General features: G+C 37.1%; 1 protein-coding gene across 1 annotated transcript; it reads left to right on the top strand.

Moving 5' to 3' along the window:
• Positions 1-2,319: 2,319 nt before the first annotated feature.
• Positions 2,320-6,918, top strand: LOC111779897 (bifunctional TH2 protein, mitochondrial-like). Its single transcript, XM_023660088.1, has 6 exons — positions 2,320-2,738; positions 3,665-3,773; positions 4,416-4,706; positions 4,805-5,219; positions 5,318-5,581; positions 6,262-6,918. The coding sequence occupies exons 1-6, from the start codon at positions 2,407-2,409 to the stop codon at positions 6,681-6,683; spliced, it is 1,833 nt and encodes a 610-aa protein (XP_023515856.1). The 5' UTR covers positions 2,320-2,406; the 3' UTR covers positions 6,684-6,918.
• The last annotated feature ends 6,933 nt before the right edge of the window (positions 6,919-13,851 follow it).

Here is a 13,851-nt window from a genome sequence, read left to right as displayed (position 1 = left end):
TCGAAGAAATGAGACAGTTGACAGGGATGTCAACCAATTAAGTGGGGGAGGATGTCACGGTCATGCTTTTCCAAGGCATGTTGCCCATGGCCGCATGCCCGTGACACGCCGAAACCTTTGTCTTGTACTACTTTATTGCTTTCTTTTACCGCTTTCATGTTTTATTATGTTTTTCTTGTTTTCTTTAAGAGTATGACGTTTCGGCGATGTCATGGCTACGCCTGGAATACATGAAATGCCTCAAAATGTACTATAGGGGGATATGACTAGTTGTCAACCTCTCCCTACCCGATAGTTATATGCAGTAAGCCATTGTTGTTGCCTTTTGTTTACATTCCCATATAACATCAATTTCAATTTTTCTCTCTTCTTTCAAAACTCTCTTTCAAAAACCTCTCTCCCCAGCTTTCTAAAATCTTCTCTTGAAATCGAGACAAGAGGTTTGTATTCACGTTGTCCGACCGCAGGCAACGTAACTCAAAGTAGGCTTGACCCACTCAGTGTTGAGAGTGGGTGCAACACTATCGCCAAATCTGCTGCTTAAAAACCACGATTGTGACAATTAGCCTCCATTTTGATTAATGATAATTATTAGTATTAAATGATTTTAAGTATTCTTATTTATACTATATTAAATTGTCATGAGTACGTAGGTTCAATTTTAGTTCTTATACTTTCAATAAATCTTAAATTTAGCCCATTTTATTATTTTATTATCGTGTATATATATATATATATATATACATCGGTGTTTGGCATTCTCGAGACAAATGATGAATTTCTTACTCTCATTTTCTTTTACGAGGTAAATAGGCTTTGATTACCTCCTTCAAAAGGAAGTCGAGACGAAACGAAAGATTAATTATCCTAAACCTCGTAAACAATGGTTTCACTGTTCTTTCACAAGGTAAATAGGTGTTTTATTCTTTCTCTTCTCTGTCTCATCGAGCTACTTACTCATTCACTTCTCCAACTCGACTTCTCTGACCTCNATGAAACGAAAGATTAATTATCCTAAACCTCGTAAACAATGGTTTCACTATTCTTTCACAAGGTAAATAGGTGTTTTATTCTTTCTCTTCTCTTTCTCATCGAGCTACTTACTCATTCACTTCTCCAACTCGACTTCTCTTACCTCCTTCACCTATCATACACACACGAGTTCACTGTATTTAAGATTTAACCCGTCCTAAAGTACAAAGACAAAAATAATGTTTTTTTTTTTTTAACTTTTAGTATATAAAAATGATANTCCTTCACCTATCATACACACACGAATTCACTGTATTTAAGATTTAACAAGTCCTAAAGTGCAAAGACAAAAATAATGTTTTTTAACTTTTAGTATATAAAAACGATACTATCCTATATGAAACTATGTGCGAGATCGAGCTCTAACCTATATTAATTGAGTGTGTTTATGCTTCAACGTAGACTAAAAAACGTAAGATCAAACTAATGAAAAACAATTAATTGTCCTTGATAGCCTTGCATCGTACCCATGCCTAGGATTTGGACCAGGATCCAGAATCCAAATTTGGCACTTATAGTCTCAACATTCCCTTTCGATATGATAATATATGTCATTTTAGCATGTTTTGTTGTCACTCACATGTTTTTTTAAGAAAATTCTCAAGAGGTCACGTAATATAGAACTTGTTTCAAGCAAAACATGTTTAATTTCAAAGATCTTATGATCCAGTCACCAAAAAGGAAGATGCATCAGTAATAGATAGTAACTTTCAATTCTTTTAACATTTTCTCAGCGACTCCAATTTAGATGTGGTCTCATTTCATTCATGTACCCTTTTTTTCTGTCTACCAGCTTTCGCTTTGATTCATCCCTAAACCACATCTTACTGGGAAATGTACCGCTCGGATACCATTTGTAAAGCCCCATGTCGTGGGGATGCACAGAAATATCGGGGTTATTAAATGTGTGAATCTTGATTTTAAATCTTGACTCGAATCTTGAACATGAAGCGTTACATACACAATACGTGCACGATCGAGATTTGCCTAAAATATTGTTTGGGCCTAGGTTCGACAACTCTACCTAAATTAACAATGGTAGAAAACAAGATAGAATATGTAACCGCGCAAGCCCAAGCCCAAGCCCAGCGCTAGCCGATATTGTCCTTTTTTTTAGTTTTCCCTTACGGGTTTCCTTTCAAAATTTTTAAAACTGGTCGGGACATGTTTTCACACCTTATAAAGGGTATTTGGTTCGGAATTGGAAAGCCAAGAATTACGTCAAACATACCATAAAGAAAAAGTAAAATAAATAGAAAAAAAAAAAAAGGGAGAGAGTTGGTTGGTTCATCAACACAGGCTTCGACAGAGTCCCCCAAAAACCACCGCCGTCTTCGCTTTTTTCTTCTATATAATTATCCTCTTCCCTTTCCGATGCGCTCACTGTTTATCTCTAAAATCTCACCCAATTCTGCTTTTCTCCTCTCCAATTTTCGATTCCGAATCCCAATCGCCGCCCTCCGATCCCTCACTTTCAGCTCCTTTCATCGATCTCCGCCGCCAATGCCTCCCCGTATGGCTATGGTCTCTCATGTCGACTCCGAAGGCCCTCTCGCTCGGAGATTGTGGAATAAGTGTCGTAGAGAGTCGATATTCTCGATGTACACCCCATTCTGCGTTTGTCTCGCTTGTGGGACTCTCGATGTTGATACATTTCGCCACGTTGTCGATCAGGATGTTCATTTTCTCAAGGCGTTTGCTCAGGCGTGAGTTGATTTTTTTTTTTTTTTTTTTTTTTTNTTAGTTATTTGATTGTGGGGGGAAATGGTGGTGCTGTTGTGGAATCCATGATCTTGAATCTTAATTGAATTTGGTTTATTTTGTCTGATTTTTTTTTTTAATTGGGTTCTTTTGAGATATTATCTCGAGGGGAAATGGGGGTGGTCCTGGAATCAGTGATCTTGAATCTTAGATGAAATCAACAATATTGAATTTGTTCTGTTTCTGTTCTTAATTGAATTGATATTCCTCTTGTTTTTTCTCCTTCGGCCTCCGTGGGCAAAGATTCTTGAATGCGAGGCCTAGTTCATCAAATTCTAAATCTATTCTGGTTTTAATTCGTTTCTTTGGTGTATAACGTTTGCGTTTACTTGATCCTTGATTCATGGAAAAAGGGTGAAAATAGAATTTATTCTTCCATAAACTCTTAGGTTTATTCCAATGTAGGCAATGCTTTTATCAGGTTTCAATGTTCTTCACCCAATGTCGTGGAGTCTTAAATGACTTGTTTTTCTGCTGACAGATATTGGGACATTCAATTTATAGGGCCTGACAGTGGTTGTTTGGTTGGCTTCAGAATCTTGACTTCTGTAATGTTAAGAAGAAAAGAAAATTGGGAAAACAAGGGAAAGAAACGCTTTAAGAACCTTGTCCCATTATGTTTTTGTTTTGCTCATATGGTTTCTTGAGTTTTAATGCTTTTGATGTACTATAGCTTGAAGGATTGTTCGATTGAGAAAAGTAGATTCGATTTACTTTGGTGAAACGAAGAAGCATTGGATCACGATATCATTGTTGACGACCAATGTGTTTTGTATTAATTATTAAGGGTCCTGTCCTGGTTTTGAAGATGTTATTTGTCTGTGTTTTCTAGAAGTTTGGAATGGAAACATCCTTATTTATTCTAATCCAGGTATGAATTAGCTGCTGAATGTGCTGACGATGATGACGCAAAACATTCAATCAATGAGCTGAGGAAGGCAGTGATGGTAGATCTGAAAAGGCATGCTTCATTTGTTAAGGTAGAAGGGCATCATTATTTCTGTTCATTAACCTTCAATCAATGATGTGCTTTTCTTTGAGGAATGGTGTGATGTCCCACATTGGTTGGGGAGGAGAACAAAACACCATTTATAAGGGTGTGGAAACCTTCCCCTAGCAGACGCGTTTTAAAGCCTTGAGGGAAACCCGAAAGGGAAAGCCCAAAGAGCACAATATCTGCTAGCGGTGGATCTGGGGCATTATTAATGGTATCAGAGCCAGACACCGGACGATGTGTCAACTTTTTCGCTATTCCCCGAAAGAGGGTAGGCACGAGGCGGTGTACCAGTAAGGACGCTGGGCCCCAAAGGGGGTTGGATTTGGGGGTGGTCCCACATCGATTGGAGGAAGGAAAGAGTGCCAGCGAGGACGCTGGGCTCCGAAGGGGGGTGGATTGTGATGTCCCACATTGGTTGGGGAGGAGAACAAAACACCATTTATAAGGGTGTGGAAACCTTCCCCTAGCAGACGCGTTTTAAAGCCTTGAGGGGAAGCCCGAAAGGGAAAGCCCAAAGAGGACAATATCTGCTAGTGGTGGATCTGGGGCGTTACTAAATGTTTGATCTTTTTATTGCCTTGGGAAGTTATATGACCCTATTGGCTTGGTGCATGGTGTCTTTAAGGAATGGGCTGCTGAAGGCGGAAAAGAGTCTCCTATCAACCCTGCTACAGTAAAATATACCGACTTTGTATTGGCAACGGCATTTGGCAAGATTGAAGGAGATAAAGGTCTTGGTAATCTTGCCACCCCGTTTGAGAGAACAAAGCTTGCTGCTTATACTCTTGGTGCCATCACACCTTGTATGAGGTTGTACGCCTATTTAGCTACCGAGTTTAAGGGAGCTCTTGGTGCTGACCATGGCAATCATCTCTACAAGACGTGGATCGAAAACTATGCATCTAAAGATTTTGAGGTTTGTAATTTTGAGTTGTGAAGTCTCTTGTTTTGATTTTAGTTTTGTTGTAAGAGATGGAGTGCTGAAATGGCTGGCCATTTTTATTTTTGATTCAGGAATCAGCTGCGAGAACTGAAGACATTCTCGAGAAACTCTCAGCAACTTTGACCGGTGAAGAGCTCGACACCATTGAGAAGCTTTATCACCAAGCTATGAAACTCGAGCAAGAATTTTACTGCTCTCAGCCTGTTTCCCAGAAAACAGTAGTTCCTTTGATTAAAGATCACAATCCTGCAACGGAACGATTGGTACTGTTTTCTGACTTTGATTTGACATGCACAGTCGTCGATTCGTCTGCCATTCTCGCAGAAATTGCAATGGTAAGAGCTCCGAAACCTGATCAGACTCAGCCTGACGACCAAATTACTCGGATGTCATCAGCTGACCTCAGAAACACATGGGGTGTTATTTCCAGGCAGTATACAGAAGAGTACGAGGAATGCATTGACAAAATCACGCCCCCTGCAACTGGTGATTACTTAAAACACAGATTTTCTTTTATCCCAGCGAATTATGTTTATGTTATGAAAAGAATTACAATCATTATTGTGAATTTTTGGATCTTGCAGAGGAATTCAAGTATGAAGATCTGTGTACAGCACTTGAGCAACTCTCTGATTTTGAGAAACGAGCGAATAATAGAGTCGTCGAGTCTGGAGTTCTTAAGGGCTTAAATTTTGAAGATATAAGACGGGCTGGTGAACGTCTTATTATTCAAGATGGTTGTTTTAATTTCTTCAGAACCGCTACTAAGAGTGAAAATTTGAATGTTGGTGTCCATATACTCTCATATTGCTGGTGCGCGGATCTCATAAGGTCATCTTTTAATTCAGGTACATTTCTCAACTTTCTTTTAACGGATTTGGAGTTACCGATATGAATTCGGTTCAGAATGTTAGTTAGAGCTACCATATGCATACGTTCTATGGCATCACAGTAGCTACCATAAGTTCTACGTCGCCACAATAGCTATCGTACGTTTTATGTTCTCACAATAGCTATCGTACGTTTTATGTTCTCACAATAGCTATCGTACGTTTTATGTTCTCACAATAGCTATCGTACGTTTTATGTCCACACAATAGCTATCGTACGTTATATGTCCTCACAGTAGCTATCGTACGTTATATGTCCTCACAGTAGCTATCGTACGTTATATGTCCTCACAGTAGCTATCGTACGTTATATGTCCTCACACGTTATATGTCCTCGTACGTTATATGTCCTCGTACGTTATATGTCCTCACAATAGCTACCGCACGTTCTATGTCCTCACAGTAGCTACCGCACGTTCTATGTCCTCACAGTAGCTACCGCACGTTCTATGTCCTCACAGTAGCTACCGCACGTTCTATGTCCTCACAGTAGCTACCGCACGTTCTATGTCACTACAATAACTATCATACATTCTATGTCACTACAATAACTATCATACATTCTATGTCGTATCCTTCCAAATATTAGCAACCTCAACTGAAGTTAGCATCATGTTTTTGTTTTATCTTCGTGTCAGGTGGTTTACTAACTCAAGTGACTATACATGCCAATGAGTTTGCCTTTGAAGAAGCGGTTTCGACGGGTGATTTAGTTAGGAAAGTAGAATCTCCCATTGATAAAGTCAATTCGTTCCGGAAAATCTTGGAGAACTATGGCAATGATAGAAAGAACTTAACAGTATACGTCGGAGACTCCATCGGGGACTTGCTTTGCCTACTTGAAGCAGATGTAGGAATTGTTGTTGGGACAAGTTCCAGTCTAAGAAGACTGGCAACTCAATTTGGAGTCTCTTTTGTTCCGTTGTACCCGAGCGTGGTACGAAAACAGAAAAGTCTTACCGAAGATACAGAATGCAGTTGGAAGGGATTGTCTGGTGTCCTTTACACTGTCAATTCGTGGGCGGAAATCCATGCTTTCGTTCTTGGATGCGAGAACTAATCTCGCTTGCTTTTCGATATTTACCGAGTTGTGTCTGCATCATCGATTGTAAAGAAGATTCAAGTTGATGGCGAGTTTTATAGGGCCAACAACAACGTTTTGCTGTTGTCTGTCCTTGGCAACATTTTATTTATACTTTTGGTTATTGTGAAGGAAGGGTTTATATAAAACATTTGAAGCTTATACTGTGTATCCATTGATTAATACAGGTGGGTACTATTCTATTTTTCTACCAGGATTGTCTTAAGAATTTCCATTTTGCTCTCGAATTTGGATCGAGGTAGCTTGCCTGCCAAGTTGATAGATGAAGGGCCAAAAGAATGGAACGTTCAAAGTCAATTGTATACCTGTCGTGTGATCCGACAAATCCTTGAATCTTATATGTATAAGCACAATAGTGAATCTTATACTTATAAGCGAAATAATGAGGGGAATGATCTTGCCATAATTTATAGTTGTAGTGAGAAACTTCTCACTATGGTAGATAGTGTTGGATACATGCAGTCATTAATATTTAGTTTACATCTTCGTAGATTGCAGGAAGTGACTTTGTCATTTGTATTATAGTCATATTTGTATTATAGTCATTTATAGTACGATCCTTTAGTGACCTGGACATACGTATCATATATGAAAGACACAACCTCAACAGATCCTTTATATGCGAGGTTTATATGCGAGATGACTCTGTCATATGTGTACATAACATGTAGGGTTTAATCATATAGCCATCAAATGTGACACATATCAGCTTAGATGATCTCGCCATGTGTGCTCATAATATGTAGGGTTTAATCATATAACCATCAAATGTGACACATATTAGATTAGATAGTTTAATATTAAAGTTAGCTGGCGACTATCCAATAGTGTTCATATAGTATAATAATCGTATTCATGAGGAGTGTCACCTCATACCTGATGACTGTTGATACCCATGTGAACCCTTGTCTTTATCTAGACACGTTCTCTATTGGCGAATAGGTAAATAGGTGATGACCCCCCTTTAATAATCATCGCAAGCAATATCCTACTCTAATCTTTCACTAAAATTTCCACACATCTCTCATCCACCCAAATTTATGACGCAAAACTACTTTCTTCTACTTAGGGTACAGAATTTTATCTCGATGATTATCCAGAAGCTCAGTAGAAATTCAAAGAATGATTGTCTCAAGAAGAGAGCGAGCAAGCCATAATTTTTTATATTTTACAATTTTTTATATTTTATATTTTCTTTTTTATCTATCGAATGATATTAATTTTATCCCAATTAATTAGTTTTGAGTTACAAATTAAATAACTAGAATTTTCTTAATTTTGAGAAATCACTCCGGGATGGGTAGCCATTTTTAAGAAAAAAAATGTAAATTGGTATGGAATGAATTAGATTTGTATGAGGCAATTAAATTTATATTCAAAACAGGTGAAACCTTAACATAAGTCATAAGTGAGAACGAATTTGAAGGACGAAAGCAATCAAATTTGAAGCTAAATAGAACTTTGGCTAAAGCCAACCAAGTAAGTGACCTTATTATCGGCTCGGTCGAAAGTCTTGCCTTATGTATGATGACACGTGTCCAGTAGCCCTTGTGTGTGTCATGTATGTTTTATAGAATGTGATGATGTTATGATGTTATGATGGTGTGAATTGATATGATATGATGATGTTCTGATGTTATGATGTTATGATAATGGATTATAATGATGTTACGATGTTATGATGATGTGAATTGATATGATATGATGATGTATTATGATGAAGTTATGATGGTACAATGTTGTGAATTGATACAATATGATATGCATTATGATGATGTTATGATGATATGATGGTACGCTAAAATGATGATGCATTATGACATGATAACATAATATATATATATATATATATATAATGATGTGACATAATATGATAATATTTCATATTACGATAATGTGCATGTATGAGATGTGAGGTTGATTATGATGAAATTTTTTATGATACACCACCCATGATATTATAAATGATGAATGTATGGAAGTTTACACATGCATGTTACCTAGAGTAACATGTAAATGATACGTGGGGTTGTGTCACATGAATGATTTAAGATGAAAAGTATAGGAACCTCCATTTTTCTGATGATGAGTATGGACGATGATGACGATGATCAAGCCTTGCATGATACTTGAGGATTTATTGTACCTCCGAACGTCCAACTACTTCCAACTAGCCAATTATGATGGGCCCAGGCGGTGTGCAAACCGCCTGGTGGATTCACACTCACACGTGTTCGTCGTGTATAGGGAAGTACTACACATTCAATTTGCTCGGACTGGAGACCACCTCTATAATGGTTTTAAATGATAGATCCCTAATCATGAATTGCATGTGTTTGCATTTCTCGACCCCAACATTGGAGTCACTTATCGAGTATTTCTTAAAATACTCAAGTCATGTGCTACTTCTATATTTCACGTAAAGACAAGACACCCTGTACGACTGACGATGACATCGCAAGTAAATACCATGACACATGCATAGCATAGTCGCATTTAATTTGGTAAACTTTAGCCATTTTTGATACACGTTTAATTCTATAGATATACGCTTATGTTGTTCTTATATATTGGCCACTCCACTTTATATATTCTTGTTTACAAAAAGATAAAAGAATTTGAGGTTGGCCACTAATTATTGTTTAATTAAAAGGAAGGCCTAGCAGTTGTTGAATCCACCATTTGCATTTGTTTCCATTTGATACTCCTTTTGCTATTGTTTATTAGGATTGGGCTATCATTCAAGCTACAAAAGACTTGCTACCAATATAGTTTAATTTAGAATCTTATTTGAATTAAATTAATGTTTGCATCCATGAGAATCGTTCGACTATCGTGTTTGAAAGCAAAGAAAAGATTATCCTCGAGCATCCACATGCTTAGCTTTTACTAAAGTGATGTTTGTCTCGATTTGACAAAAAAATATCCTCCCGTGATACTGATGCATAAGTGGGTCGTCCTTAGATAGATCAGGTTTAGTTGCTTTATTTTACCATCGTGCTAGTTTAGGACGAGCTATCTATGGTTGCATGCCCATTTCAATTATTATAATTATATTATAAGTACAAATTTGAGCTCAGTTAATTAATCATGTACCTCGTAAATTAGTAAAAACGTATGAGTACTCTATTTTTCTTCATGAGTATCATCACTCTTCAATCAGTAAAATCGACTAACTTTAGCTCAAATGTGTGTCGAGTGTCGCTCATATCCAACTTAATGAATTGATCAACCGCCACGTCTTTTGTGAGATCCCACAATCCCACATTGGTTGGGGAGGAGAATGAAACACTCTTTATAAATGCGTGGAAATCTTTCCCTAATAAACGCGTTTTAAAGCCTTGAGGTGAAGCCTGAAAGGAAAGCCTAAAGAGAACAATATCTGCTAGCGGTGGGCCTGAGTCGTCACAAATGGTATTAGAGCCGGACACCGGACGATGTGCCAGCGAGGAGGCTCTTCCTCAAAGGGGGTAGACACGAGACGGTGTGTCAATAAGGACGGCCGTCACAAATGGTATCAGAGCCAGACACCGGGTGATGTGTCAGCGAGGAGGCTCTTCCCGAAGGGGGTAGACACAAGACGGTGTCTCAGTAAGGACGCTTTTAAAGCATAAAAGGGAAAGCCCAAAGCTGTTTCTCGAAGGGGGTAGGCACGAGACGGTGTGTCAGTAAGGAGTCAGTAAGGACCCTTTTAAAGCATAAAAGGAAAAGCCCAAAGAAGACAATATCTGTGGTGGACCTAGACAATTACAAATGGTATTAGAGCGAGACAGATGTGCGAGCGACGAGGCTGTAGGAGGCTGTTCTCCGAAGGAGGTAGACACGAGACGGTGTGTCTGGACGCTTTGCTTTTAAAGTATGAAAGGAAAAGTCCAAAAAGAACCATATCTATTAGCGGTGGACCGGAAACTATTATTAAAAAAAAAAAAAACAAGACAAAGGATAGTTGTATGGATAATAATGAGAAGAAAAAAAAAAACACATTTGGTGGTGTCCCCAAATATATATGCTCCAAATGGAGTGAGCTGGTGGGCATATGAATATTGTAAATAAATATTATATTTTTTAAAACACTTTCTTTTCATTTTTTTTTTTCTTCATTATTTAATTTCAATTCTTTTTTGTCGTTTAATATTTTAAAAGTTAGGTTATTTCTTGGAAGGTTCCCCACTTTCAATTCTTTAATATATGCTAAGATTCTTTTTCCTATTTCTTTTTAAATCATAATCCTATCTTCATTGGTTCTATCATTCGACCAACAATGAACTACCTCTTCTTTCTCTATATAAATATTGCCAAGCAACGCCTTAACATTCAGCTCATTGTCGTGTTTTCGATTGCTGTGTTTTTCTTCGGGGCTCTGGAGGATGCAGTGGTCGGAAATGGCAATTGTTTCGGGCAGAAGGCGGCCGAGAAATGGAGGTTATGATTGGAGAAAGATGTTCGAGAATATTTTGATGAAATGAAGGAGACCTATCTTGTTTTGAAGAAACCCTATAACCAGCCATTATCGGCAAGTCAAGTTCTTGGCTCTTGTTATGCTCTTTCTCTTTCTCTTTCACGTCTTTTCATTTATGGATATTATGATAAACTGTAGGTGATAATTTGAATATATGACTCGTAATGGAGCGATATTGATATTGATATTGACTCTTTTGAATTATATGTTCGAGTTGGTGGATGTATTGAAAGAGTCGTGAGATTGAACTATTTTAGTGAATAAAATCTATGTTCGAGATGTGATAATCTCGGTCTATATATATATATATATATTTTTTCCGCTCTATTATGTGATTAAATCAAATAAATTTGCGTCAAGATTCTCTCCTTACCATTAACTAGACGATAGGGTTCGATTCATTGGCTAGTCTGATGATTTCATTCCCGTAACTGATGTTCTTTTTAAGTTCGATAATTGTTGTCCCGGTTCAGATTGATATACATTAACCACATTCTAAAATCAAGTTTTGCTTGATTCTTGTGAACGATGTCCACTATGATCTAGTCGTCAAAGGTGGTCAAATTATACGCTTTATTTTGATCTTAGTCTCAATTTTCGTCTCTTTTAATCAAATGGATAATGGAGAAACATTTTTTTTTTCTTGTAAATTAAACAGGATGGGGATTGTATTCCTCGTCTCCATCCCTGCCCTATCTCCTGCCCTGCCTCACTCACTTTATTTATATATATACAAACGAACTTACTATATATCTCGGGTTCCTTCTCGTGGAAAATCTTTGCTCCTATCACTACAAAAATAAATTAAGAATTTTACGGAGATAAAAATTGAAATAAGAGACTAAAATACGGACTAGAAAGGCTTCTCCATTCCATTTCATCCAACCTGATATGTTACGGAACTCTTAGGATTCGATCTAACTATCGTATTGAAGAACAATTCTTTTAGATCTAAACTATGGAAGAACCCCAAAATAAATAAATAAATAAAAGTCAACCCAAGAGAAATGTTTGGAATGGATTATCTTATTGATCAAGATCAAGAAAACTCGTTTCTAAACTTGTGATTCGAATCCGCCCATAGAATAGTTTGATCCAGACTACTTGAATGACTCTAGCATGCAAATCTAAACACAGCAAATAAAATAAAAAATAAAAAAACAAGTTCATGGCTTAAGAAGATATTTTAATATCCAAAATGTTCGTACTAAAGCAACAACCTGAACGATTATTTCTAGTCTTGAAAATAAACGTTGAAGTAACCTGTGATCAAGTGAAAAGTTGTAACTCTTATGTCCATGAATAACATAATGACTACCACGTAGAACCTTAAAAATAAAACTCAAAAATCGTAAAATACAATGAAATCTTATAAAATACGAACATGTATGGTACAATCTTATCATTCACCATGAAATTTTTGTGGCATGATTAAGACACCTTATTTCGTAAGACGATAATATACCATTTTTGGAACCTCCACTATTCATAAACTTTTTTTTTAATGTTTTAATTACGTGGGGCTCAGGTACATCAATTTCATTTGATCGTTCTATTATGAACTTCAAGTATTATAAATTGGACGATCGATCAAACGTCTCATAGATACTCTATTTCGAGATGCCTTTTATTTCTATTATTTTATGGTCTTAAATAATAAAATTTTATTAAAATGAAAAAAACTAAAGCCTCAACGACATCACTAGAACAATCTCCAAAAAAAAAAAGAGTAGCCTGATCCAACACTAGAGAATAAGCCACGTCATTGGTTGTATCTTCGAGCTAAGATTCGTGAGTTCGAACTAAATTTTTTAGGGTTTTGATCCGTGAACGTTGAGCAAGACTTCTCTCGAATTTGATTTGGGAGATACGAGCTCAATCTCAAAATCGAAAAACAACATTTTTGGATAAAAATCGAGCTTTCTTTTGATCTCCATAGTGCACAAAATGACTCATTCTTGATTTCTCCGTGTATGGTTGAAAGAAATTATTAAAATTTGTGTCAATCTATTCAGGTTGATAAGATCTAAAGTTCTGGGAAGGAACTACTTTCAACTGAATCCTAGAATGCACGAGCCAAGAATGAAACTAAACCACTGGAGACAGCTACACGTCACAATAGCAACCCTATACATACTCTTGCCCTCGAGTATGTTAACCAACTAAACTTAGGTGGTTGTTGCACAGACGTCGTATACTCAAGCCTTCAGTCTCGCTTTTCAAGTTTGTTACTTCCAACTTTTTGGTGAATTGGATCGATAGTTTGTATTACCTTCAATTTTGGGATTGATCATTGTTAAGGTTGAACAACGGAAGTAGAAAGGTCTTAAACTCTTTATTTGTGTAGTTTGAACTTCGTCCATGACTTTAGCACCTCGACAATATAGAAGACCTTGTCTTCCTCTAACATATCATGAATATTTAGCAACCGCCCAAACAAAAAAAAAACTACTTCACATAGTCTTGAATATTCTCGATACGCTTGTCTTATTGCTTCATTATCTCAACATTCTCTAGGAAGAACGGCAGCAAAGTTCTTGCTTTAATATCTCCCAAATGTTATATTGACCATCTTGAATGTCCATGTGACCTCTCCACCACAAGTTCGCATCATCAGCTAAATGCATTGTTGCTAACGTGATCGCTTTTTTTACCATTGTAAGATAA

The sequence above is a fragment of the Cucurbita pepo genome, chromosome LG18 (assembly GCF_002806865.2).
Source record: "Cucurbita pepo subsp. pepo cultivar mu-cu-16 chromosome LG18, ASM280686v2, whole genome shotgun sequence".
NCBI classification, from domain to species: Eukaryota; Viridiplantae; Streptophyta; class Magnoliopsida; order Cucurbitales; family Cucurbitaceae; genus Cucurbita; species Cucurbita pepo.
Note: the sequence above shows the minus strand (reverse complement) of the source record. Positions and strands in the feature narration are given on the sequence as shown.

What these genes read in the sequence shown, in the direction of transcription:
- LOC111779897 (XM_023660088.1), top strand. Translation starts at nt 2,407, where the DNA reads ATGCGCTCACTGTTTATCTCTAAAATCTCACCCAATTCTGCTTTTCTC. An exon ending in AATCACGCCCCCTGCAACTG is followed by an intron (nt 5,220 to 5,317) that starts GTGATTACTTAA and finishes TGGATCTTGCAG; the next exon opens with AGGAATTCAAGTATGAAGAT. An exon ending in AAGGTCATCTTTTAATTCAG is followed by an intron (nt 5,582 to 6,261) that starts GTACATTTCTCA and finishes TCTTCGTGTCAG; the next exon opens with GTGGTTTACTAACTCAAGTG.